The 23113-nt window shown below is 46.5% G+C and overlaps 1 protein-coding gene across 1 annotated transcript; it reads right to left on the reverse strand.

The window, feature by feature from the left end:
• DUSP6 (dual specificity phosphatase 6) lies at positions 2826–7383 on the reverse strand. The gene is made up of 3 exons (XM_018047610.1): positions 6432–7383; positions 5416–5853; positions 2826–4362 (listed from the first exon to the last, which is right to left on the reverse strand). Exons 1-3 carry the CDS (start codon positions 6829–6831, stop codon positions 4055–4057), a joined length of 1146 nt encoding a protein of 381 aa, XP_017903099.1. The 5' UTR covers positions 6832–7383; the 3' UTR covers positions 2826–4054.

Here is a 23113-nt window from a genome sequence, read left to right on the forward strand (position 1 = left end):
TGTACCAGACCATTGGAATGGATAAGAGAATCCTACAGTGAAAGAGAAAAACTCTCACTTTACAGACAAGAAAAAAAAGAGAGAGAAAGATGCAGTGAGATTGGGTAACTCGGCCAGGGCTTCTGATTCATTAGTGAGAGTGAGAGTTTAGGGCTTCTAATTGTTGGGTCAAGCAAGCCTCCGTTTTCACTCCTTTGAAGGTTGTGCTGGTATTTCTATTCCCAGATAACCCTTCCGCAGTCTGATATTAACCCTAAGACCAATTTTGACCATTAAGCAACACATTTTCTAAGTCTCCAGCAGTCCCAGGAAACCTGCAGAAAAGCCTCCAAGAAAGTCACCGCCTCCCCCAGCTCCCTGCAGAAGGCCAGGAAAGGTAGCTGGCTCAGAGATCTGAGGAAGCCACTAACGGGGACAGCAGGTGAGGGGGGAGGCCGGGGAGCTGCAGCTGCTGGCAAAGGTTGCCCTAGTAACCGTGCAGGGCTCCATTCAGGAAGTGAGCCCAACTCCAAGATGCAAAACGATCGCCTTCACGGGGGCTCCTGCAAGCACAAAGGCACCAAAGGAACGAGGGCCGGCCTGGAGAAAGGAAGGCGCAGGGTGAGGTGGGGGCCCACGCTGTCATTTACAACCTTCCACCTTCCAGAGAAGAAAAAGAAAGAGAATAGCTCTTTGAATCTTCTGGCCTGTGTGAACCGTAAAAATCCCCATTTAACATGAGGCCCTTTGTGGCAATGGAGAGAAGCTGGCCCTGACTCTGTTCACCAGCCTTATGAAACAATATACCAGGAGAAGGGGGAGAAATCCCTAACATTGCAACTTTATGGGGGCCCTAAACTCTCCTTGCTCCCTCTCTTTTATTTGCACTGATGACAAAGACCATTTGCTACCAATTTATTGGAAACTTCTTTTTTTTTTCACAGCTTGAGCTGCTTAAAGGCAGGGAGCTCCCTCTCCCCCAAATCGATGTCAGACACTTGCTGAATGAGCTGGGCTCAATTATGCTCCCACCACAAGCTCAGCTCACACTGTGACCCTGCGTGGCTTCCTGCTATTCATATGTGTTACTTCCCCTTTGTGGTAATGGCTTGTGGCATTGGGCCAGAAAACATTATTAATTTCAGAAGTGGACTGACAAACAACAAACCCACAGTGAACCGAGAGGAAGTGCTGGGGAGGCCAGCTGTCGGCTTGAGCAGAGCCGAAGGAACTCAGTGTTTGCAAGTTCTAGAAGGAAAGGAGACGATAATCCACAAAGAGGAAATGCACTAAAATTATCCACCGCCCGTATTAAAGAGAGAAGAAAGAGAAAAGAGAAAAGAAATCAGAGAAAAGAGAAGGGAGGAGAAAAGCACACAGCTACTTGAGCTGCAGCTGGACAGGAAATTGCTAAGGCTGCTCGCAAATCCCTACTTTGAAGAGGCAGTTTAGGGAATGCCAGGAGCGGAAACCGTTCAGAACCGGATTAACACGAGCCAAGTTGAACTGCAACCCACTTCTCCTTTCGGAGCTCCGGCTGACTCAGGGCACCCAAATGGGAGGGACTGACTTGGTATTTTTCTGCACTGTTTCTGCCTTTTGTACATGCTTAGCTGCTAAAAGTCACACAGGACAGCTTGATACAATTGTCATAGAATCAGGGTTATTTGCCTCCTAGCAGATAATCCAACTGACACCTCATATGTACCGTGTGAGTGAAAAGCTCATTTTTCTCTCCACTGCAGACAGAGACTAAGCTCATTCAAAAAGGGCTGGAAATGTACGTTCTAGTTCTTTTGATTTCATACACTTTTGTGAACTTTGACACTCGGGAGAAGGAGAGGAATGTCCTGAGGGAAATGACAGAATATTAAGCCTTTACCTTGAAAATTAATGGTTCAAAATAACCTCAACATAAAAAAATTTTTTTTCAACAGGGGTTTCTGGCCCACATTCTAAATTAGTTAAGCACAAAGCACATTAGGACAGGTGTGGTGATGCTTCAAGCGCTAATATGAAATTGTGGCCACATCCAGTCTCAGGGAAAACGCTTAGCTGTGCTCTGCCATGTACACCAGAAAGGGGAGACACCATCCCCGACTCATTTACTATTCCAAGACTAGAATTTGCAGGTAGAAGTGCCACTTAACAAACCAGAGAAATAATTCTTTCTTCCTGGTATGTGTATTACTGAGCAGAAGACCCTGTCAGGGAAAATCAAGAGAGGTTAATGCTGTCGTTATGTTATTCTGATGCCTGCTCTTTGTGACTATTCATGAATATCTAAATATTGTAATTTCAGAAAGCTATGCTCTTATGACACCATTTTCCTTCAAGAGCATCACAGTTTTCTTAAATAGGCCAGACTTACTATATTTTTCCATAGGAATGATTATGAACTTCCCTGGTGGCTCAGATGGTAAAGAATCTGCCTGCAATGCAAGAGACCCTGGTTCAAGCCCTGGGTTGGGAAGATCCTCTGGAGAAAAGAATGGCTGCCCACTCCAGCATTCTCACCTGGAGAATTCCATGGACAGCAGAGCCCCGTGGGCTATAATCCATGGGACCACAGAGTCTGACACAACCGAGAGAATTTCACACTCACGCTCATAGGAAATGGTATAGTCAATCCCTTCCATCATGTCACTTTTACTTGAAGCAAAAGGCTAATTTCATAAACCGGACCTGAAGACTTCTTGGTAATAGTTTGAGATGAGAACTTTGCCCCAATATTCCTACATGTATTTTAAATAAGCCAGTATCAATCCCCAACTGAAAAATCCTAAAATTTATCACTTCATATCTAAGTACAATTAAGGAGAGATTTTGAAAAAACACACATTTGATAGCCAAAATAGTTATTTATTAATAATTTAAGGTTTTACATTCTTATAATAAAATTTCAGCTCAGAACTTTATACCATCAACATATGGAGCCACTTGTCTCCTTCCTTCACAATCATATGCATGTCACCTATCGAATGAGTACCCATGCTCACACACACACACACACATACACACACGCGCACGCGCACACGCTTCCAGTTTCACACAAATTGTTTTTAAAAAGGAAAGAAACCAACCCAAAATATTGCATTTGAGGTGACACTCCCTGAAGAATTTTGTACAGAGGTAAGATACTGTTTAGCACAGCTGAAGTTTCAACAACAAAAAAAGTGAGCCCATGATTTTGGTGTCTTTCCAAGATATCCCCTTTGAGACAACACAAATCAAAATATTTACAAAGATAAGGCAGAGTCAAACTACATTAAGGAGAAAAAAAGTCACAAGGAAGATATATGAGAGAGACTGAAGACTGCACCATTAACAAGGTCTCCATGATCAAGTGTCCATGAAAATGTCATTCAGGAATTGGTAACGTTGAGCATGCGGCAAATATATCCTTTGGATTCAAAAAGAGCAAAAGTTTCCATTGTTTTTAAGTGGCAAACTGCTCTTTCTCCCTTTGGATGATTTCTTTTAAACCCATCAAAGGAAAAACACAGTTCAAACAAACACTGTCAAGTGACTGAAGATCAAATATTTACAATAATCAAATGGAATATGAGATTCATTTGACTGATTATTTATTTATTTTTTTCTTTTCTTTTTTTTTGCAAACTGATACTACAAATACAGAGCTGAAACCTCTCTTTGGCTCCTCTATATGCAAAATTGAATCGGTCTTCACTGAAGACAATATAGAATCAGTTCCAGATGCAAAAGAAACAGTCATACAAGGCCCTAAAGAACACATGCTCCTACCCTACCATTTGGTCCTACCCTATGTACCTGGAAGTCCTCGAATCCCAGTCCCTGCAGGGGTAGGCTGTACACAGGGGTGTGGAGCAAACCTACTGCCTCTATCTATACAGCGGGTCCTGTTCTTCCAACAGGAAGGGAGGAAATCTCTCCCTTGGGAATAACCAATTCCATACGTGGTAACCTTGTCTAATACAAACAGCTGGTGTCCTGTTGACACCTGGGGCCACATACAAAGAAAGCAGCCTGGCGGCGGCTGCTGAGAGAAACTGCTAAAGATCGACTGGACACATCCCAGTTGAGGGGGGGCCCTTCACGTGGATTGCAGAGAGTCCACCTGGTAGACATTCTGGTTGGAGGGCGTGGTGAAATAGAGCTGCTGTGTGGGGACGCGGTTGTCACAGGGGCTGCTCAGTCCCAGCGTCCTCTCGAAGTCCAGGAGCTGGCCCATGAAGTTGAAGTTGGGAGAGATGTTGGATTTCTTCATCTTCACAATGTCATAAGCATCATTCATTGACAGATTGAGCTTCTGCATAAGGTAAGCCACAGTCACAGTGACCGAGCGGCTGATGCCAGCTAAGCAATGCACCAGGACGCCACAGTTTTTGCCCCGGGCTTCATCTGTAAACAGAAAAAGAAAGGGAAAAATATCAGTGGACCAAAAATCCCCCTTTGTGAACGATCAGCCTAAAACCTGAGTAATAATAATACTAAAGATTAATACACAATTGTGTGTGGCAGCTGAGCCCTGCAGGCAGCAGAAAATGTATCACTGAGCTACAGCCTGTACACTGGGCACAATTACATATTTCAGATATTTTCTGAAAAGGGAGCTTTTGTATTAAGTTTCTGCCAACACAAAACCCCTTAATGTGTGCATTCTTTGCCTCAGCATGTGAATACCAGAAACCCTGCAATATGGTCGTGAATGCCTTTTATACAGACAAGCAGACTGCAAGGGTCTATTAAATTATTCTCCAACTGTTGTGCAGCTAACAATGGAGGTATTCAGGCATTTCAAAAAAGAGAGAGGGAAGTCACAGGGGACAGCCCATTAGGAGGAACAGGATGTCGACATGGCCTGAAAATGAGTTCCTTTGTAATAGGAAATGCATTACAATGCCTGGAGATTCGCTTCTGCAGGCTTTCAGCCCACAGTTCTTCCTGCTGGGCTCAGGTTACCCTCACTGTCTCACTGTGAACCAGTATCACAGTAACATTCAGTTGGATTACAGCATCTCACATTCACAGAGCTTTCCAACAACTAACTTGGTGTCCTAAAACAACTCCCAGGTCGGTCTTTTAAAATTATAAAGTCATGCTAGGATTCCTGTCTACCAAGAGTACTTCTATCTGGCCCTCCTCCAGTCCAAAGATGGTGGGAAAATCCTGCTGTCTACATACAAATGACTCCTCTTTCAAATGACTGGAGTCAGTCAAAAAAACAGACAAAATCTGCAATACACCTGTGGTCTGCAACCTTGTCAAAAGGCACTTTTTTTTTTTTTTTTTCAAGGAAGAAGATATATCAGAATCAAGAACGGTCCTGGAACATTTGAGACCTGTAGTCCCACAAATTAGCAAGCAGCCAGAAAGATGAACAGTTTAAACTCTTAAGAATGGTGAGGAATTCTGCGTTTAAAAGTCTGAGGAAGAATTGACCATTAGTCTCACCTATGAAAGAAATGGCCTCAGGGAAAAACTGGGACAGGTTTTGGCTCCAGTGATCCGAGATGGGGATCTGCTTGTATTTGAACTCTCCTGCATTCTCAAAGAGATTCGGCAAGTTGGGGGTGACGTTCAAGATGTACTTGATGCCAAACTCCTCCAACACGTCCAGGTTGGTGGAGTCCTTGGCACACCCCAAATAGAGGAAGGGCAAGATCTCCACAGGGAAAGAAGGCTGACTGTTGGACAGCGGGCTGCCATCCGAGTCCGTTGCACTATTGGGGTCTCGGTCAAGGTCAGACTCAATGTCCGAGGAGGAGTCGGAGCTGATCCGCAGGCCCCCGAGCCCCAGTACTGGCAACGGTGGCGAGCTGCTGCTACACGAGCCGTCTAGATTAGTCTCGCAGTGCAGGGCGAACTCGGCTTGGAACTTACTGAAACCACCTGCCAGGAGGAGAAAAACAATCATGTAACCCGAGATCCCGTAGTAGTTTTCACAGCTTTGAGAGCCGCAGCCGCACGCAGAAACACACCACAGAACCCTACCAACGCCCCTACACGCGAAACCAAATATAAGAGAAAAACACTTAAATGTGCGCCCTTGGGAACAGAACGAACGCGCCCGCCTCCCCTGGGAACCCTCATTCTTTTGAATCCGGAAATGCACAAAATGGCAACTTTTCCGAATATCTTGAAGGGTTAGAAGGTGCCAACCTGCACCACAACCGTCCTGCAAAATCTGAATCAAAAACCGAATGACAGAAAGTAGGGAAAGGTGGAGGACATTTCGGGTAGGAAACAGAGGTGGTCGGAAAGAAATGGCCCAAGAGTGCGGCCGGAAGCGGGCCGGTTCCTCGCGGGCCAAGCTCGTGGGTGCGGGACGCGCGGGGTTCGCAGCCGGGGGACAGGCAGACAACCCTGGCGCAGCAGGGGGTTCAGAAGCGCCGGCCGAGCGCCCGGCTGCAGCCCGCAGCCCGGTGTCCTCCGCCTGGCCCCCCTGCGCAGAGCTCCCCGGCTCGTACCTTCCAGGTAGAACGCCCGGCATCCCTCGTCCTTGAGCTTCTTGAGCAGCAGCCCGAGCACCGACTCGCCGCCCGTATTCTCGTTCCAGTCGCTGCTGCTCTCGTCGTAGAGCACCACGGTATCGGTGCCGCAGCGCCGGGTGAAGCGGTCCCGGTCCTCGCCGCGCGTGAATAGCGCGCGCAGCGGCAGGTTGCCCTTCTGCAGGCGCCGCAGCATGATCCCCGGGATGGCCACGTTGATGGCGGACTCGATATGGGACGACTCGTACAGCTCCTGCGGCCGGCAGTCCATCAACAGCAGCCGCTCGTTACCCAGCTCCAGCTGCTCGTTGAGCCACGCCACCGTCTTGCTGATCGCCATTTCCGACGCGAAGGGCACGGGTCTGAGCGTATCTATCATGGGGGTCGAGCTGCCGGAGAGGGCGGAGTGCCTATCAGACGCCCCTCGGGGCAGGCAGAGGCCGAGCGCGCCGCGGGAAGCCGCCGCTCTCGGAGCGGGGTTGGAGTCCACCTCGCCCTTCCCAAGCCGGGATAGCGGTTGGGGCAGGAGAGACCGAAGTGAAGCCGGCGGTTCCCTCTGCACCCGGCTGCAGCCGCTCGTTCTCGGTGTCAATGAATCTCTCTGAATGAAGCTGCCCAGACAGTTTTGTTCCTCCAGGGTGAATGAAATCCAATTAATTCGGACTCTGTGCTACTAAGAAGGGAGGAAAGAAAAGAAAGTCCAGCGGCTCCTAATCCCTCCCTCCAAGACTGCACCGCAAATCCACCCGGCCGTCTTTCTCCTAGGATTATTCAAACCTCGATTGCTCACTCTCCCTCGGCCTCGGCGCTCGCACACCCCCTGCGCGAGGCAGCTCCTCAATGGATACAAACAGCGAGCGTCTCAATGGATACATTCTCCGGGCCAGCCAATGAGCGCTCTGCGGAAGGGGCTGTTGCCGTGGGGACGGGCCGGCTGGAACAGGTTGTGTTGATGAATTGTTAATGAGTTTGTCATTCACAAAAACGGAAAGGAATTTCCGCTCCGGATAAGCCCCAGTGCAAACAAGCTGCAACAGCGGGCTCCGCGGGAGGAAGGAGAAAGAAGAGGAGGCGGCGGCGGAGGAGGAGCGGGGCACACAAACCAGGGCACTTCAGTTGTCTCATGTTTCCTTCTGTTGAGAGTTCACACTTCGCGTCGGAACTTTTGCGCACAAATGGTGCAATTAGCGGGCACAAAAGCCCTTGTTCGCGACGCCTGTGAGTGCAAGCTAGCTTTAGGGAAACTTGTGCTGACTTTTTCCCTTTTCTTCCCTTTAAACTCATTTGCACTGGAGTTCACCATTGCCCCCCCTTCCCCCCGCCTTAGGCAGTGTGTGTGGCATTTGTTTGCCAGTTTTAAAAGCCCAGCTCTGTTTGCTCTGATGTTCTTTTAGCCGAGGCTCTGTTGGGGCTGGTAAACTGCCTGGGCTTTAGTGACCGATGAGGTGTTAAATGCTAATCCAACATCTTTTGAAACAAACCAGGATTTTGTTGAAACATTTTTAAGCAAGCAATCAAATGCTTGGAAGTCCAGATAATAGGAAGCAAGCCTTTTTTAAAAAAAAAAAACAGCTTTTTAATTAATTTCTTAAAAACCAGTGGAGACGGCAGGAACAAAGTCGTTGGGCAGCCTGATGCTTTTATTTCTCTGGGGCGGCGTGGGGCGTTATAAGCCTTTGTTCTGGGGATCCAAGCACCCCCTCCCCGGTCCCCGCCGTCACCCACTGCGCCCTGGGTGGTAGTGCTCGTTAATCATTTCTGAGCAGCGAGCTCAGCTTCCAGACACAGGAGCCTCCCTGGAGGGGCTGCATGGACGAGGTGCACCGAGGCACGCGGAGCCAGGCAGGCTGTCCCCACCACCCGCAAAGCGTGGGGGAAGTCCTCCCGCAAGGCCTGCAAGCTGCGGGGGCTCAAGTTGGCTCGGCGATTGGTTTACTGTAGACCGAGGCATGTCAGAACGGAGCCACCCCGACAACCCGCGCCGGGTCAGCCCCTTCCTTCCCGGGGCAGCAACCCCCTCCCTTGCAAGTCGCGGGGCACTGGCGGAACACTGCCCCCTCCTGCGCGTTGCGTTCCTCGTGAGCATCCGCCGCCTCCGCAGCCCAGTTCAGCTGGCGCCGAGCATCTAGGGACCCCGGGGACCGGTGGGAGGCCGAGTGTGGGACTTTGGGCTCCAGTTCTGCCTAGTGCGGGTATGGGGCGAGGAGTGCGTGCCGGGTCCCCTGCTCCAGAGGCGACCTGGGGATTCTGGGGAACGTCTCTGCCGCGCTGCATAGCCAGCAGGTAATTGGGGAGGTGCTGGCCAGACCAGCGACCCGCGCTCGGCCGGCGTACCATGGGGTCAGGCGGGCTGCCGGATAGAGGCGTGGCGGGTGGGGGCGGCGGCGGCGGCGGCGGGGAGGAACATTCCCAGCGCGCACAATCATATTGTTATATGAAAGTACCCGAGCCTGCTGCTCCCGAGCGGAAAACCACCTGTGTGCGGCCGGCGCGGCGCGCAGGAGGTTGGGGTGGGGAGTTGCGGCCGGAAAGCGCGGCCCCAATCCGGCCGCCCCTCCCTAACCCCGGGCGGAAGGAGGCCGCGCATTGTCCCGTCGCCGCCGCCGCCCGGGAGGCGGAAGCGGAGGCAGCGGCTCGGCTGCGAGCGGCTTTTCCGAGCGCCCTCGCGGCGCTCTGCGCCCACCGCAGATATCGCCGGGGGCACCTGAGGTTGCGGGGTCTCCCCAAGCCAGACGCCCTGCACCCACGGGCCTGCCTGCTGACGCCCCCGCTCCAATTTGCATCTTTAGTCACCCGCCTCTTCCCTGGTTTGGAGAATGTAGGCTAAAAAAAAAAAGGCGGCTGGTAGGCCCAGGTTGCCAATTTTGGAGCTTTGCTGCGTTCTGGCCGCCCCTGGAGGAGCGTGCTGGGAGAAGGTGGGGGTTGCGGCGCTCCTCTCCCTGCGCCTTTTTTGGGCATCCAGTGGAACAGAACTCGGATATTTCACTGGATACCATCCGGTTCGAGCTGCAGGAGGCCTGCGCGGGAGGTGACGCCTCCGACCGGCCCCCACCTGTTGCTGATGTCCCTTTCTGTTAATAGGACCTGGAGGCCAGGAGGGGAGAGGCAGGATACCCTGCAGCGGAACTGAGACGTGCAAAATCTTTCAGCCCAAGCCCTCCGACAGTAAAGGCAGGGAGAGAAGTTGATTTCCATTTAACCATTTTGAAAGTGCAGTTACCTGAGCCTGGGCATCAGCTTGGGGTGATGGTCGCAACACTTCTCAAACTTGAAACATTTAGCTTTGCCCATGCGTCTGAACCTTTCAGCTCCTCTCTAGGCATTTTATAGAATGGTCTTCTAACCGCTGGGTCCGAAAAAGTGCGGTGTAAAAAAAAAAAAAAAAAAAAAAAAGGCGAACTCCGGGAATTGGTGATGGACTGGGAATCCTGGCGTGCTGCAGTCCATGGGTTCCCAAACAGTCGGAGACGACTGAGTGACTGAATTGAACTGACTTGAAAGAAAGGGCCCCTGGAGTGGCGATGGGCCGGGTTTGAAGGGGTCTGTCCCCACCCCTTCCTAAATGTGCGACGTTGATTATGTCCTCTACCTTTTTAAGCTGGAGTCTTCCACTTTGGCATAAGGAAACTGATAGAATCTCTGTGATGATTGAAAAGTTAAGGTAAGATGCCCTAAGGCGTTGCTGGTGTGTCATTAAGCGTTGGTATTATTTTGATCTTTCTGAATTCGGAACCTGCAGAATGGACCCAGTCCTTTCCATCCCAACGATGCTGTGTGAGGCCTAAGAGCCCTCCTGGAATTCCCTAGTCTCAGGAGAAATCCTCTGAGGAACTGCGCTAAGCAGTGTAATCCATCGCGATTCAGATGTCAAGAAAAGCACGTGCTGTTACAGACCGGCACCAAAATCCTTTAAACCGGTTAAATACAAAATATACCCAGCCACCTTTCTAACTTCTCCCTACTGCTCCCTACTGCTCCCCTCTCAAACACTCTGTACCCTAAGCTGATATAATTGAAGTAATAGGGGTAATGGGCATTTACCACACATTGGGCATGGTCTTATTACATAATTTCAGAAAACCCATGCAAGTTATTCCCATTTACAGAGATTAAGGAATTTGCCCGAGGTCAGAGGGTAGCAAATGGTGGGGTGGGGATTTGAGGTATGACTTTTTACAGACCCTTAAGGATTACCATGTACCATATTAGAAGGCGCTGTGGAGACCGCACCCACCACACTACATTATTCCTCCTGAAGTTTGAAGGAATCAAGGTCTGCACTTGTGAACTGAATTTTGGTTACCAGGCTTTTCTGGGCTTCGTGTATTATGTTGCTCCTTCCTCACAGATGTCAAGGATCAAAAGTCAGGCTCGTGTCCTTCCTGCTCCTTTTACATCTGGTGGTTTTCTTTGACTTCATACATCTCTTCATCATTCAACCATTCAATAAATGCCCATCTAGCTTTCTTAGAGTGTGTCTTGGATGCTTATCCTCACAGCTACCATTACTGACGTGTGTTGGTGTAGCACCCCAGAACCTGAGTTCAAATCTTAGCTCTGACTCTTAAGTAATAGTTTGACAGAGGAAAGTCATTTAGCCACTCTGGGCCTCCATTCATTCATTCACTCATTTATTCATTTACTCTGGATTCCAGGAAGGCAATAATGAGTAAAACAGGGAAGAACCCTGTCCTCCTGGAGCACACGTTCTAGTGAGGACAATAAACAAAATAATTATACAGCATGTTAAAAAGGGAAAGTGCTACAGTGAAAGATAAATCAAGGAAAGGAATTCAGCAATATGTAACATGGGCAATAGTTAGGCCCGCCCCGAACAACTGTGAGGGTTAGGGACAGCCAAGATGACACAAAAGGCACAAAGTAGGTACTCAATGGATGATGCTTTTTAAAATCACTGCTACATTTCTGCATAAAGCTGATTGGCCGTTGCTGGTTATCCTGCTTTGAATTTCATTCTGGCCCTGTTGCCGGGGTTCCCAGGAAAAGCTCTCTCAGGAGAATTCCAGTGACTGTGAGAACCATAGGCTTCCTTACTTCTGGAGGCCTCAATTCCCTGCTTAGGGTATCAATCACATATGGAAGACTGTGTTTAAAGTTTGCAGAATATGGCCGGTCATCTCTGATCCATTTTCACAAGGGCACAGAAACAGTTTCATAGATCCTGCTGTCCCTCTGCGTGTGTGTTTGTGCATGCAACGAGCACCTGTGCTGAATTCTTCCTCGTATTTCCCCCTGGGAAGTTCCTTAAAATCTTTTGGCTATAAACGTTTGCTTGGTTATTGGAGAAGCATTCCAACTTGGCAGGATTTTTCCTGCATTTGAGAACACTTGTGATTTATGAGACCTAAAAGGGTTGGTATGACCTTTAATCTTCTTGGAGTAATCTCTGTGAATACGGTGACATTTATTAACACATCATGTGAAAATAGCTAAACAGATTTTCACCTAATATGGAGAGCGTGTTTTGGAAGATCAAACTTAAAATGGAGCCTTCTGGCATATCCAGGATTCGGTGTTTTTAGAGGTCCTGGGGAGGCCTTCGAAGTGACGGTCGAGTGAAGTCAGACAGAGAAAGACAAATATCATATGATAGTGCTTATTTGTGGAATCTAAAAAAGAAAAACAGGTACAAATGAATTTATTTACAAAGCAGAAGTAGAGTCACAGTTGTAGAAAACAAACCTATGGTGAGGAAAGGGGAGGGGAGGGATAAATTGGGAAACTGGGATTGACACATACACACCACGATATATACAGTATATAACTAATAAGAACCTGCTTCATAGCACAGGAAACTCTCCTCAATACACTAATGATTTTTTGGGAAAAGCATCTGAAAAGAGTGGATATATGTATGCTGCTGCTGCTGCTGCTAAGTCGCTTCAGTCGTGTCCGACTCTGTGCGACCCCATAGACGGCAGCCCACCAGGCTCCCCAGTCCCTGGGACTCTCCAAGCAAGAACACTGGAGTGGGTTGCCATTTCCTTCTCCAATGCATGAAAGGGAAAAGTGAAAGTGAAGTTGTGTCCGACTCTTCGCGACCCCATAGACTGCAGCCCACCAGGCTCCTCCGTCCATGGGATTTTCCAGGCAAGAGTACTGGAGTGGGGTGCCATCGCCTTCTCCGGATATATGTATATGTATAACTAATTCACTCTGCTATATGTCTGAAATTAACACACCATTATAAATCAACTATACTCCAATAATTTTTTTTTTTTTAAGTGACAGTCAGTGACTTTCAGGACAGCTAAACCTCAGAACAGAATTTAACTGCATTTGAAAAATATGCTTGAAATAATCTGACTGTAAATAAAGGGCATATGGGTTCACAGGGCTTCCCAGGTGGCACAGTGGTAAAGAACCTGCCTGGCCAATGCAGGAGACAGGGGTTCAATCCCTGGGCTGAGAGGACTCCCTGGTGGAGGAAACGGCAACCCATTCCAGTAGTCCTGCCTGGGAAATCCCATGGACAGAGGAACCTGGCAGGCTGCAGTCCATGAGGTTGCAAAAAGTTGGATGTGACTGAGCACATACAGGAGGTTCACAGACTTATGCTGAGCTTTCCTGACAGGTGCCCCAAATAGACAGCAGCTTATGTCAGAACAGCAGGAACTGTACAAGAGGCGCAAATCTCTGACGATAGGAAACCCAGGTAATATACAATGATGGGCTGTGCATAGAGAAAACCAAAGGGAGTTTCAAATATGAGCCCCAAATTAAAACACCATGACTGCAAATCCGGGTTTGCCAACTTACCACTTCCAGTGTTGCAACTTCATGCAGCTTGCCCTGGGGTCAGCTGCAGGGAGCTTATTCAAGGGGTCTGCAGGATCTTACTGAAGGCAGGTTAACAATTTCCCCAAACAGTGCACCACTGAAGGGAAAGGCGGGAGAGCTCAGATGGTGACTGACAAACAGCTGGAGTTCCTGAGTCACATCCGCAGTCACGTGGAGGGGCCAGACGGAGCTTTCCTAGAAAAGAGATGCTGCTTCCTCAGCTTGCCGGAATGATACAGCCTGAAGTGAGATAGGAACTCCTGTGAAGTTCAGACTTTGACCCAATCTGGCAAAGCTTCTAAAGCTTAGGTCTTTATCATCTTTCATCTGTTTCTGTTTCCCATCATCTGATGGAATGCCCATTAATGTACTTTCTGGATCCTACAGAGATTATATCAAGAATATTGAACATGTCTTTGAACATAACTCTGTAAACTTGAACCTAACTTTGGAAATTAGTTTCTAATAAGGAAATTCACGTAAACCTAGCAGTGTTGATTTTCTCCTTCAGATACTTTTGTTCTTTTCCTTCCAAGGGGAAAACATTCATTGACTTTTCCCTCTCATCCTTTATCAGTGTTTTGAGGGGGCCCCCCCCTGTGTCGCATAGCATGTAGGATCTTCATTCCCAGAGCAGGGATCGAACTTGAGCCCTCTACAGTCAAAGCACTGAGTCTTAACCCCTGGATCACCATGGATCCACTCACCCTTTATGTTTACAAAGTAGGAAATGTAAAAGCGCGTGTAAATACATATGTTAGAAATCATCAGGAGGTCAAGTTCATTTTCTGTTGGTTTCTTTTCAGTTTTCCTTTTTGTTTTGGTAAAGGAACGACGGCACTTTGCTTCCCCTTGTACTATTTCCAAAGCCTCAGCAAGGATCTTTGGTGAGAAATTAGGCCTTCCGGGGAGATGAGGGCCTATATGCATTCATCTTTGCAGAACCTTCCCTGGCCTAGGCATGGGACCTCGTGTTTGAAGGACCCTGCACACTGGCCATGCTCCATCTAGATGCAGAACATTTGCCTTGCACCTCCTTATGTGGGCCGTATTTCCCCGGGAGACTGTTTTCCTCATCTTGCGTTCCTTTATTTATGCAGGTGTGAGCAGTACAAGTAGCTGTTGTGTAAGAGAACTAATTATTTTTCTAAGTAGGTACTATTTCCTGCCAGCCTGTTTTTGCCTCAGCAGTCAATGGAAACGGCTGTGTGTCCACAACGCAAGGACTGCTTTAGCTCCGTTGATCACACGTAAGAACCCACGGATTCCCCAGGATTATATTAGTGGAACTCCAGAGGCCTCCCGTCTCCAGTCTGCTCCAGTCCTGCTTTGGGCCATTTGCTGAGCTAATCGCAAAAGTTGTATTTACATATTCCGTGAAAATAACAACATAAAGCTACAATTGATTCTACATCAAGCTTTGTACATGTTCAGTCTAACTACCCTGGTAATTCTGCATAGCAGGAATACTGTTATCACAGTTTTATAGTGGGGAGGGCTGGCCTCAAATATCAGGTCGTTACCCTGGAATTCAAATACCTCAGTCCCTTCAAAGCCTCTTTTGTACACCTTACTCCCTGCCTGATAAGAGTGACTTCATACAACCTGTCATAAAAGAGCAGCGTCTACGGTGTTTGTTCAGTTTGATCTTGCAGGTCAAGACTGGAAGTTCTAGAGTCAGACCAACCTGGATTCTAAACCTTCCTAGCATGTGACTCTGAAGGAAATCACATAATTGACGTATACCTCAGTTTCCTTATCTCTGAAGTGCAGATAGTTTATCAGAGGACTGTTGTGATAAATGAGTTATATTTGTAAAGGGGTTAGAATAGTCCCGAAGCAATACTAATTCATTGATAGTTACCTGTTTTTATTATTCACACACACACATACAGCTCTTAATAAATGTTTATTAACTTCTCTGAAAAGGGATCATATCATGAGAAACAATACAGTGTCAGTTCTGTTCTTAGGAATAGAAAGAAAAAAAAAATCATGCAAGATTCTGAAAGAAAAATGTTAAAGAACAGAGCCCATTGCCTGACCACCCCTCTTATTGGCTACTGTAAGCAGCCTAGATTTCAAGGTGCCTAGAGATCTGGATAAATAAACTGGGGAGCTTGGGGACATTGGTTGTCTCAGGGACTTCCCAGCAGTCTGAGACTCCAGCAGGCACTCTTCCCCTCCATCTCTGATGGCTCACAGCCATTCCCATTGCCTGCACAGTCTTGCTCTTCACTCACTAAGCTGTGTCCAACTCCTTGCAACCCCGTGGTTGCAATGGACAGAGCCTGCCAGACTCCTCTGTCCATGGGATTTCCCAGGCCAGAATACTGTAGTGGGTTGCAATTTCATTCTCCAGGGGAACCTTCCTGACCCACGGATCGAGTGTGCGTACAGATTCTTTACCACTGCGCTACCTTGCAACCTCCCTGCACAACTACAGGAGGCAAATAGGAAATCTACTGGCTGAAGCAAAGCAGCCATCCTCCATGGTCTGTGTTTGTTGTCGCTGATGAGAGCACCCATTTATAGACTCAAGGTTTTCAGGCCTCCTGCACCTAAGAGGCCTCCTCTGGGAAGCTCCTTCCTTCCTTTATGTCTCGCCTGGCAGGAGCTTTTCAGGTAGAGGGAGAAGGAGCTGAGTCAGAACTGAGAATGAGAGCCACTCTCCCATGAATGGGAGGAATCTTCCATTTGTGGGTGAAGGGTGCTTTTGCTAAAGGCCGCGTGGTAGAAGCACACCTCGCCTTAAGTAAACAGGCCACCTGCTCAGCACACTTTCTATAGTAATTTTTGCACATGCGTGATTTCAAAGTTATTTTTGTTAAATGTCTGACAAATGTGCCTTGTGTGTGTGTGTGTGTGTGTGTGTGTGTGTGTGTGTGTGTAAGTTTGTCAAGTTTTTCTGGAGCCATCAGAAATTTTAGATTTCTTTTCAAAAGTCTAAACCCTTGTTTGGCCGTGCCCCTCCCTCCCCACCCTACCCCCCTCCCTCCCCCACCCTACCCCCCTCCCTTTATCCACCCCATTGGCCTGACCAGTTTCCCAGGGACAAAGCCTTTATAATGGGGATTTCTCTGCCCTTTTGTTAGAGTGTCTATATGGTAATTTCCTTTAGGTAACTCAGTATAGCTCCTGTAGTACTCTAATGCTGTAAAGATGGAGAATTAGCTGTGACATTCTCTAATTACACTCAGTGACCTGTGAGTTGTTTTTTTTTTAATTTGCGTAAAGAAAGTTTAAAAAATTATTTCTGTTACTGCAATTGGTGGCACTTGCGACGTGTTATTGTTAGCAGATGCCCCTCTCTCCATGGTCCCAGAGGGATAGAGAAAGAAAGGCACTCTGGATAAGAGCCAGGTGGCATGAACGAAGGTTTGGAGGCAAGGACTGCTGTGCATGAGAACTGGAGAGCAGGTGAGCAGTTAGAGAGGGCATGCGTGCTCAGTCGCTCAGTCAGTCCCACTCTTTGCGACCCCATGGGCTGTAGCCCGCCAGGCTCTCTCCATGGGATTCTCCAGGCAAGAATACTGGAGTGGGTAGCCTTTCCCTTCTTCAGGGGATCTTCGCAACCCAGGGATCAAACCCAGGTCTCCCGCATTGCAGTCGGATTCTTTACCATCTGAGCCACCAGGAAAAAGCCCCCAAATACCAGAGTGGGTAGCTTACCCCCTTCTCCAGAGGTCTTCCCGACCCAGAAATTGAAACAGCGTCTCCTGTATCACAGGCGGATTCTTTACTCACTGAGCCACATGGAAAGCCCTATAAAGGACACAGAGTCAAAGAAAGAGGAAAGGGAGTTTAAAGCCAGGTGGACCTAGGCTTTGGATGTCCTGCTAAGGAGTTTGGAATTTTTATTTAGGTATGGACAGAGGAGCCTGGAAGGCTGCAGTCCATGGGGTCGCTGAGGGTCGGACATGACTGAGCAACTTCACTTTCACTTTTCACTTTCACGCATTGGAGGAGGAAATGGCAACCCACTCCAGTGTTCTTGCCTGGAGAATCCCAGGGACGGGGGAGCCTGGTGGGCTGCCGTCTATGGGGTCGCACAGAGTCGGACACGACTGAAGCGACTTAGCAGCAGCAGCAGTGAGAAGTCATCACAGATATTTATACGTGTGACGTGATTTCGGAATATGGTTCTGTTAACAAAAGGAGTGAGTAGACTAGAGGAGAGAGAGAAACTGGGGGCAGGAAAACCAATTAGGAAGCAATTGCAATTGTTCAAGAAAATGATGCTCTTCACCACAATAGTTCTGTCCCTAAAATAACGAACTAATCATCTTGCTTTGTTTTGTTCTTATTTCTGGGGCTAGAAAAATCACTTAGCCCTTCTGTGAATCAAAATCCCTCCCTATTAATAGAAGATGACAAAATCCTTATCTTACCTCACACCAGGAGGTACTGAGAGATGCTTGTACTTGTAGCCAGGAAAGGGGGGGAAACGTTCTTTTAAATGCCAGTGATGTCATTTCTCTCCAGGAGAGAAACTGCCTTTTGCCTCTAACTTTTTATTATGAAAATTTCAGACCTGCAGAAAAGTTGAAAGTGGAGTAAAAACATCCTAGTTAAGTTTCTAGAGAAGTTCCACTACTCAAGAAGTAGCGTTTCTAATACATGCAACAAGTGCGATTACAAACACTGTTCCTTAAAGTGAAGTTTTGTTAATAAATAAATGAATACGGCTTCTGTCCCTCATATTTTTCATTAGAAACAAAATTTTAAGGGATTAGTCCTATCGCTGCAATGGAGGTGGAGGGGCGGCCCTTATCTGTAGACAGAGCTAAACACAGTTATTTAAGTGGAGAATTGGGCATATTGCTTTCAGGTATCCTTCTGTTTGGGGCTCCTGGAGGCTACCAGGCTCCTCTGGCCTGGTAGCAGAGGACACCTGGCCGTGCCTTTTCCACCTGCTCCCAGAGTCTCTCTGACAACAAGATGTCCATTTCACTGCCCTGAACCATAGCAGACTTCTCTCCTCTTTTTGGAAAAATATCATCAGTATCTGTTGCAGAATGCAGTACAGATTGAAAATGCTTTATGTTTTGTCAAAATGACTGTCTTCTACCTTTCAGAGAATCCATGCTCGATATCTCTGATGAGTTGGGGCAAGGTCTTCTGAGGGGTAAAAGAGTAAATCACGTGGGGACACTCCCCTCAAGTAGGTTACAACTGGGACCGTGAGCTAAGAGAGACTGTGGCAAAGGTAGCCTCAGTGTGGTCTTAGTATCAAGTTCAAGATCCAAAAGGATGGTGGTGGGACAGATGGAGTCCCACCAACACAGGACGGGAAGATTTCGACTTACAATGAGGAACTCCAAAAATCTTCATTTTATATATGAAAACTAAGTGATTATAGAATGATGTAATAGGAAGATATGGCAGGAAGGCATAAGAAGAAGATAATATACAGTACTTTCTAAGGTACACTTACATAAGGAAGAAGTGATTAGTTCTCCAAAATGGAAATATTTGCTCTGGTACAGTAAATTATTCTGTTTAATTTGTTCTCTCTTACGATGCATTTATTGGAAAACTTAGAGGCAAAATTCATCACCAAGCAATTAGGAGATTACAAATTACAGAAGAATAACTTAACTTTTTAAAGCTTGCACAAATTAGGTCTTATTTTAAGGGCAGTTTCAATATCACAATATCACAGTTATCAAGATATGAAAAAACGTGGAAGGAAATTAAATGCATGTTGCTAAGTGAAAGAAGCACATCTGAAAAAGGGTACACACTGCATGGTTCCCACTATATGACACTCTTGAAAAGATAAAACTACTGAGATGGAAAAAAAATCAGTGATTGCTAAAGGTTATAGGAAGAGAGGGGTGAATTGGTAGAGTACAGAGGATATTTAGGGCAGTGAAGCTATTTGGTACAGTATTAAAATGGTGGATATGTATCAGTATATATTTGTTAAAATTCATAGAATATACTGAACTGAGAGTGAACCCTTATTTAATTTGTGGACTTTTGGTGATAATGACATCACATTATAGGTTCATGGCTTATAACAAATGGACCACTCGGGTGGGGGATGTTGGTAATGGGGGAGGCTGTACACGTGAGTATATGGGAAACCTCCTGCTCCGTTTTGCCCTAAATGGAAAACTGCCCTGAAGAAAGTTTATTTTAAATAAATAAAGCTTATTTTAAAATAACTGAAAAAATAATGTGTATGTTACTTCCAGTTGACTTGGAACAACAGAATATGGTTTTCTCATGAATTAGATGAAAGCTCCCTTTCAAATGTCTACATATACAGTTTTTCCTCCTCTTAAAAAATAAATATAATTGACATATTTGGATAGATAATACTCAGACTTCCCTGGTTGCTCAGACGGGAAGAATCCGCCTACAGTGTGGGAGATCTCGGTTCAGTCCCTGGGTTGGGAAGATCCCCTGGAGGAGGGCATGGCAACCCACTCTGGTATTCTTGCCTGGAGAATCTCCATGGATAGAGGAGCCTGGGGAGCTGCAGTCCATGGGGTCGCAAAGTTGGGCACGACTGAGCGACCGAGTCACAGCACAGATAATACTCATGCATGGAACAAAATTCAAAAGGAAAGAAGGGGTAGAGAGTTAAAGCAAGCCTCTCCTAGACACCTAGATCCTTTCCCTAGAGACAGTTATTGTTAACCAGTCTGGTGCATGCTCCCGAAGAGAGAGACTACATATCCAAACATACACATTTACTATTGCTGATGTTACCATCACACAACAGTGCAGGCTAAACACACAGGAGTGCGATTTGATTTTTCACTGAACTCATTTGGAAATGAGCTCCCATCAGAAAACGTAGCGCTTCCTCACTCTTTTTAATGGCTGCATAGGATTCCATGGGCTTCCCAGGTGCTGCTAGTGGTAAAGGACCTGCCTGCCAAAGGAGGTGGACATAAAAGATGTGGGCTGGATCCCTGGGTTGGGAAGATCCCCTGGAGGAGGGCACGGCCACCCACTCCAGTATTCTTGCCTGGAGAAGCCCATGGGCAGAGCAGCCTGGCGAGCTACAGTCCATGGGGTCACAAAGAGTCGGAAAGGACTGAAGCGACTTAGCACACGCAAATAGTCTTCCGTTGCGTGAGCACAGCATGGTTTATTTATGAAATCTTCCTGTCAGTGGGCATGGTGGCTCCTCATCATCTTTTTTACCAGTGCAAGCAATGACTGCAGTGAATATGCTTTTATACACTTATCCACTTTGTGTATGAGTATGTTTGTGGGATACATTGTTAAATGTGGAATTGCTTGGTTAGAGTATGCAAGTATATAATTTGGCTTCTTATCACCCAAATGCCCCTTTCTGAGACTGTATAGTTTGCATTCCTATCACTAATATATTTTTTTGTATCTTAGCTGGTGCACTGTGCTGTCAAACCTATTGCCAACCTAACAGATGAATCTTGATATCTCATGGCAACTTTAACTTCCATTTCTCTTACTAAGAGTCAGATCAAGCATCTCGGTACATGTTCAAAGTCTGTTTGAATTTCCTTGTCTTTGAACTATCTACTCATATTCTGTTCTGCTCCCTTTTTTTTGATTGGTAAATAAAATAAAAATCCTATTATTATACCTTATTTTTCAGCCATAATATTGATAGTAACCACTGAACTTAAAATACCATAACTCAATCATTAGCTTCAAATTTTAAAAAAAATGTAGAGGCATTTAACAACCCCTGAATTCACTGATACCTGACTTTTTCTTTCCAGCTCATTCTAAATGCCATCTTATAATGAAAGCTTTTCTCATTCCTCAGGCTTGCTTAGGATCCAAGAGTCCCAGTTTTTGTTTGTTTTGTTTTAATCCCAGAAGAGTGTTTGTCTTAAATTCAGCCTCAGATATTATTATCAATGCAAACCTTCTGAAGAATTTTAACTCATTGAAATAACAGCCTTAATACTCTCTTCCAACATTCATAGACTCTACCTTTCAGTAGCACTAAAAATCTTAAGCACCTTTATCCTCACCCCCTTTCTCTCCATAAGAAGATACTATCTGGTTCATTAAATATGGAAGTGAAATATTTTTCACTGTCTTCTTTTGGGTATGGTTTAAAGTGTCTTGTTTACAATCTTCAAATATCACATTGCTCTTGGTGTCTGATATTCTCAAGCGGTCGATTAAAAGATACATATTTTACCCAAAGCAGAATGTCCTGAATCAAAAAGATTTTGATTTTTCCTTTGAAACAGATTTATTGTACGTACATATCAGGAATTTGCTGAGAATGAAAGGGAGGGTAAGGATACAAGGAAGACAGAGCGTGGCATCAAAGGTAATACAGTGGAGATCTGGAGGTAGGTTTGTAAATGCCAGGCTATATGTAACAGAAACTGTTTCTAGGTTGTTCTTTCTGTGCCACAGTGCAAGCTTTCTAACCCGGGGAGGGGTTGGCAGATGTTCCCACCAACCAGGCTGGATAGAAGCAATCAGTTTGAGAAAAGAACTCCTAGTATCCAAGCATCCTGTGGTGAGATGAAACCCATGTACAGGGAAGTTAGATTTAGAGAACATATTCTCCACCCAGAGGCACTTCACTGGAGCAGCTCTAGTTAACCTTGATGTAAACTTTAGATCTCTGTTCATTCTTATTAAAAAGAAAATAGACTGTAGGTAGGAGGCTAGACTGAAGATATGATGTGTGTTTCCTTTTTTTTAATCATTGTATTAGCCAAATTCCCTAGAGAATAAAACCTATGGCAGAGATTGCTGTGATGGCCCCTGCAATCCCAGGGCTGCAAAAGTGAGACACAGAGATGAGACAGGGGAGAAAGGAATGCAGTTACTAGGCAGGCGTGTTGGGGACTGGCCATAACGTCACGAAGAATTACGAGCCAGTTGCTCATCCTGCAAGTCACCTTGAAACAATCCATCAGATAGAGGTGGGGGTGGACAAAGGAAGAAGGATTTATCTTCTCGGCCTCTAGTTCCTTGATTCAAAGTTTTAGTCCCCTCACATCTGGGCTGTTACTCAGCCATTTCAGGGAGCCATTAGGGAAGCCAGCTTCCACATCTTAGCAAGCTGCCTGGAAGAGGCGGGAGGGCAGCAGCCCTTCCCTGGGCATGAGTTTTGTCAGGTCAGACCTGGGCCAGGAACCGCTGATGAGGTTCCTGTTATGGCAGGTGAGCTGTGATCCCACCAGATCCCCACCCCAACCCCTCCACCCCCTCCAGCCCCAGGAGGCTGTCCATTCAAGACCAGGCTGGGGCTAGGGGTCAGGTGAAGCTGGGTGGGACATCCCAAGAACCACACAAATTAGTCTGGTGTGGCCATGTTTATAAATTACGAAGAGTTATTTTAAAGCTCTTGAGGATCCAAGAATTAGTGCTTTTGTGAAGGTTAATATGAAGGACTTTCAGATAAACAAGTCATCACATCATAATGAAGGTGAAAATTCTATTATTTACTAGATTTATGATGACAGATTTTTTTATGATCACTTAGATTGATTTCTGGGCTGAGTTTACTCGTTCTTCATTAGATGACTTTTATGATTAAAGTTAATTCTGAAGGAGTGTTCATCAATTTTAAAAAATGCATTTTACCACAGTTCTTTGTTTCCAAGTGGTATATAATAACTTGTGTTAAGAAACATGGGCTTCCCTGGTGGCTCAGTGGTAAAGAACCCACTTGTCAATGCAGGAAACTTGGGTTCAATCCCTAGGTTGGGAAGACCCGCTGGAGAAGGGGATGGCAACCCACTCCAGTATTCTTGCCTGGGAAAGCTCATGGACAGAGGAGCCTGATGGGCTACAGACTGTGGGGTTACAAAAGTCAGACGTGGCTTAACAAATAAGTAGGCATGCTCACACATTAAGAAACATATCTCAACTTCTAGACA

This window comes from Capra hircus, chromosome 5 (assembly GCF_001704415.2).
Source record: "Capra hircus breed San Clemente chromosome 5, ASM170441v1, whole genome shotgun sequence".
Classification (NCBI taxonomy): domain Eukaryota; kingdom Metazoa; phylum Chordata; class Mammalia; order Artiodactyla; family Bovidae; genus Capra; species Capra hircus.

Coding starts and splice junctions, on each gene's coding strand:
- DUSP6 (XM_018047610.1), bottom strand. CDS start 6,831: ATGATAGATACGCTCAGACCCGTGCCCTTCGCGTCGGAAATGGCGATC. Junction 5,854..6,431: donor CCGGGCGTTCTACCTGGAAG/GTACGAGCCGGG, acceptor TCCTCCTGGCAG/GTGGTTTCAGTAAGTTCCAA. Junction 4,363..5,415: donor TGAGGCCATTTCTTTCATAG/GTGAGACTAATG, acceptor TTCTGTTTACAG/ATGAAGCCCGGGGCAAAAAC.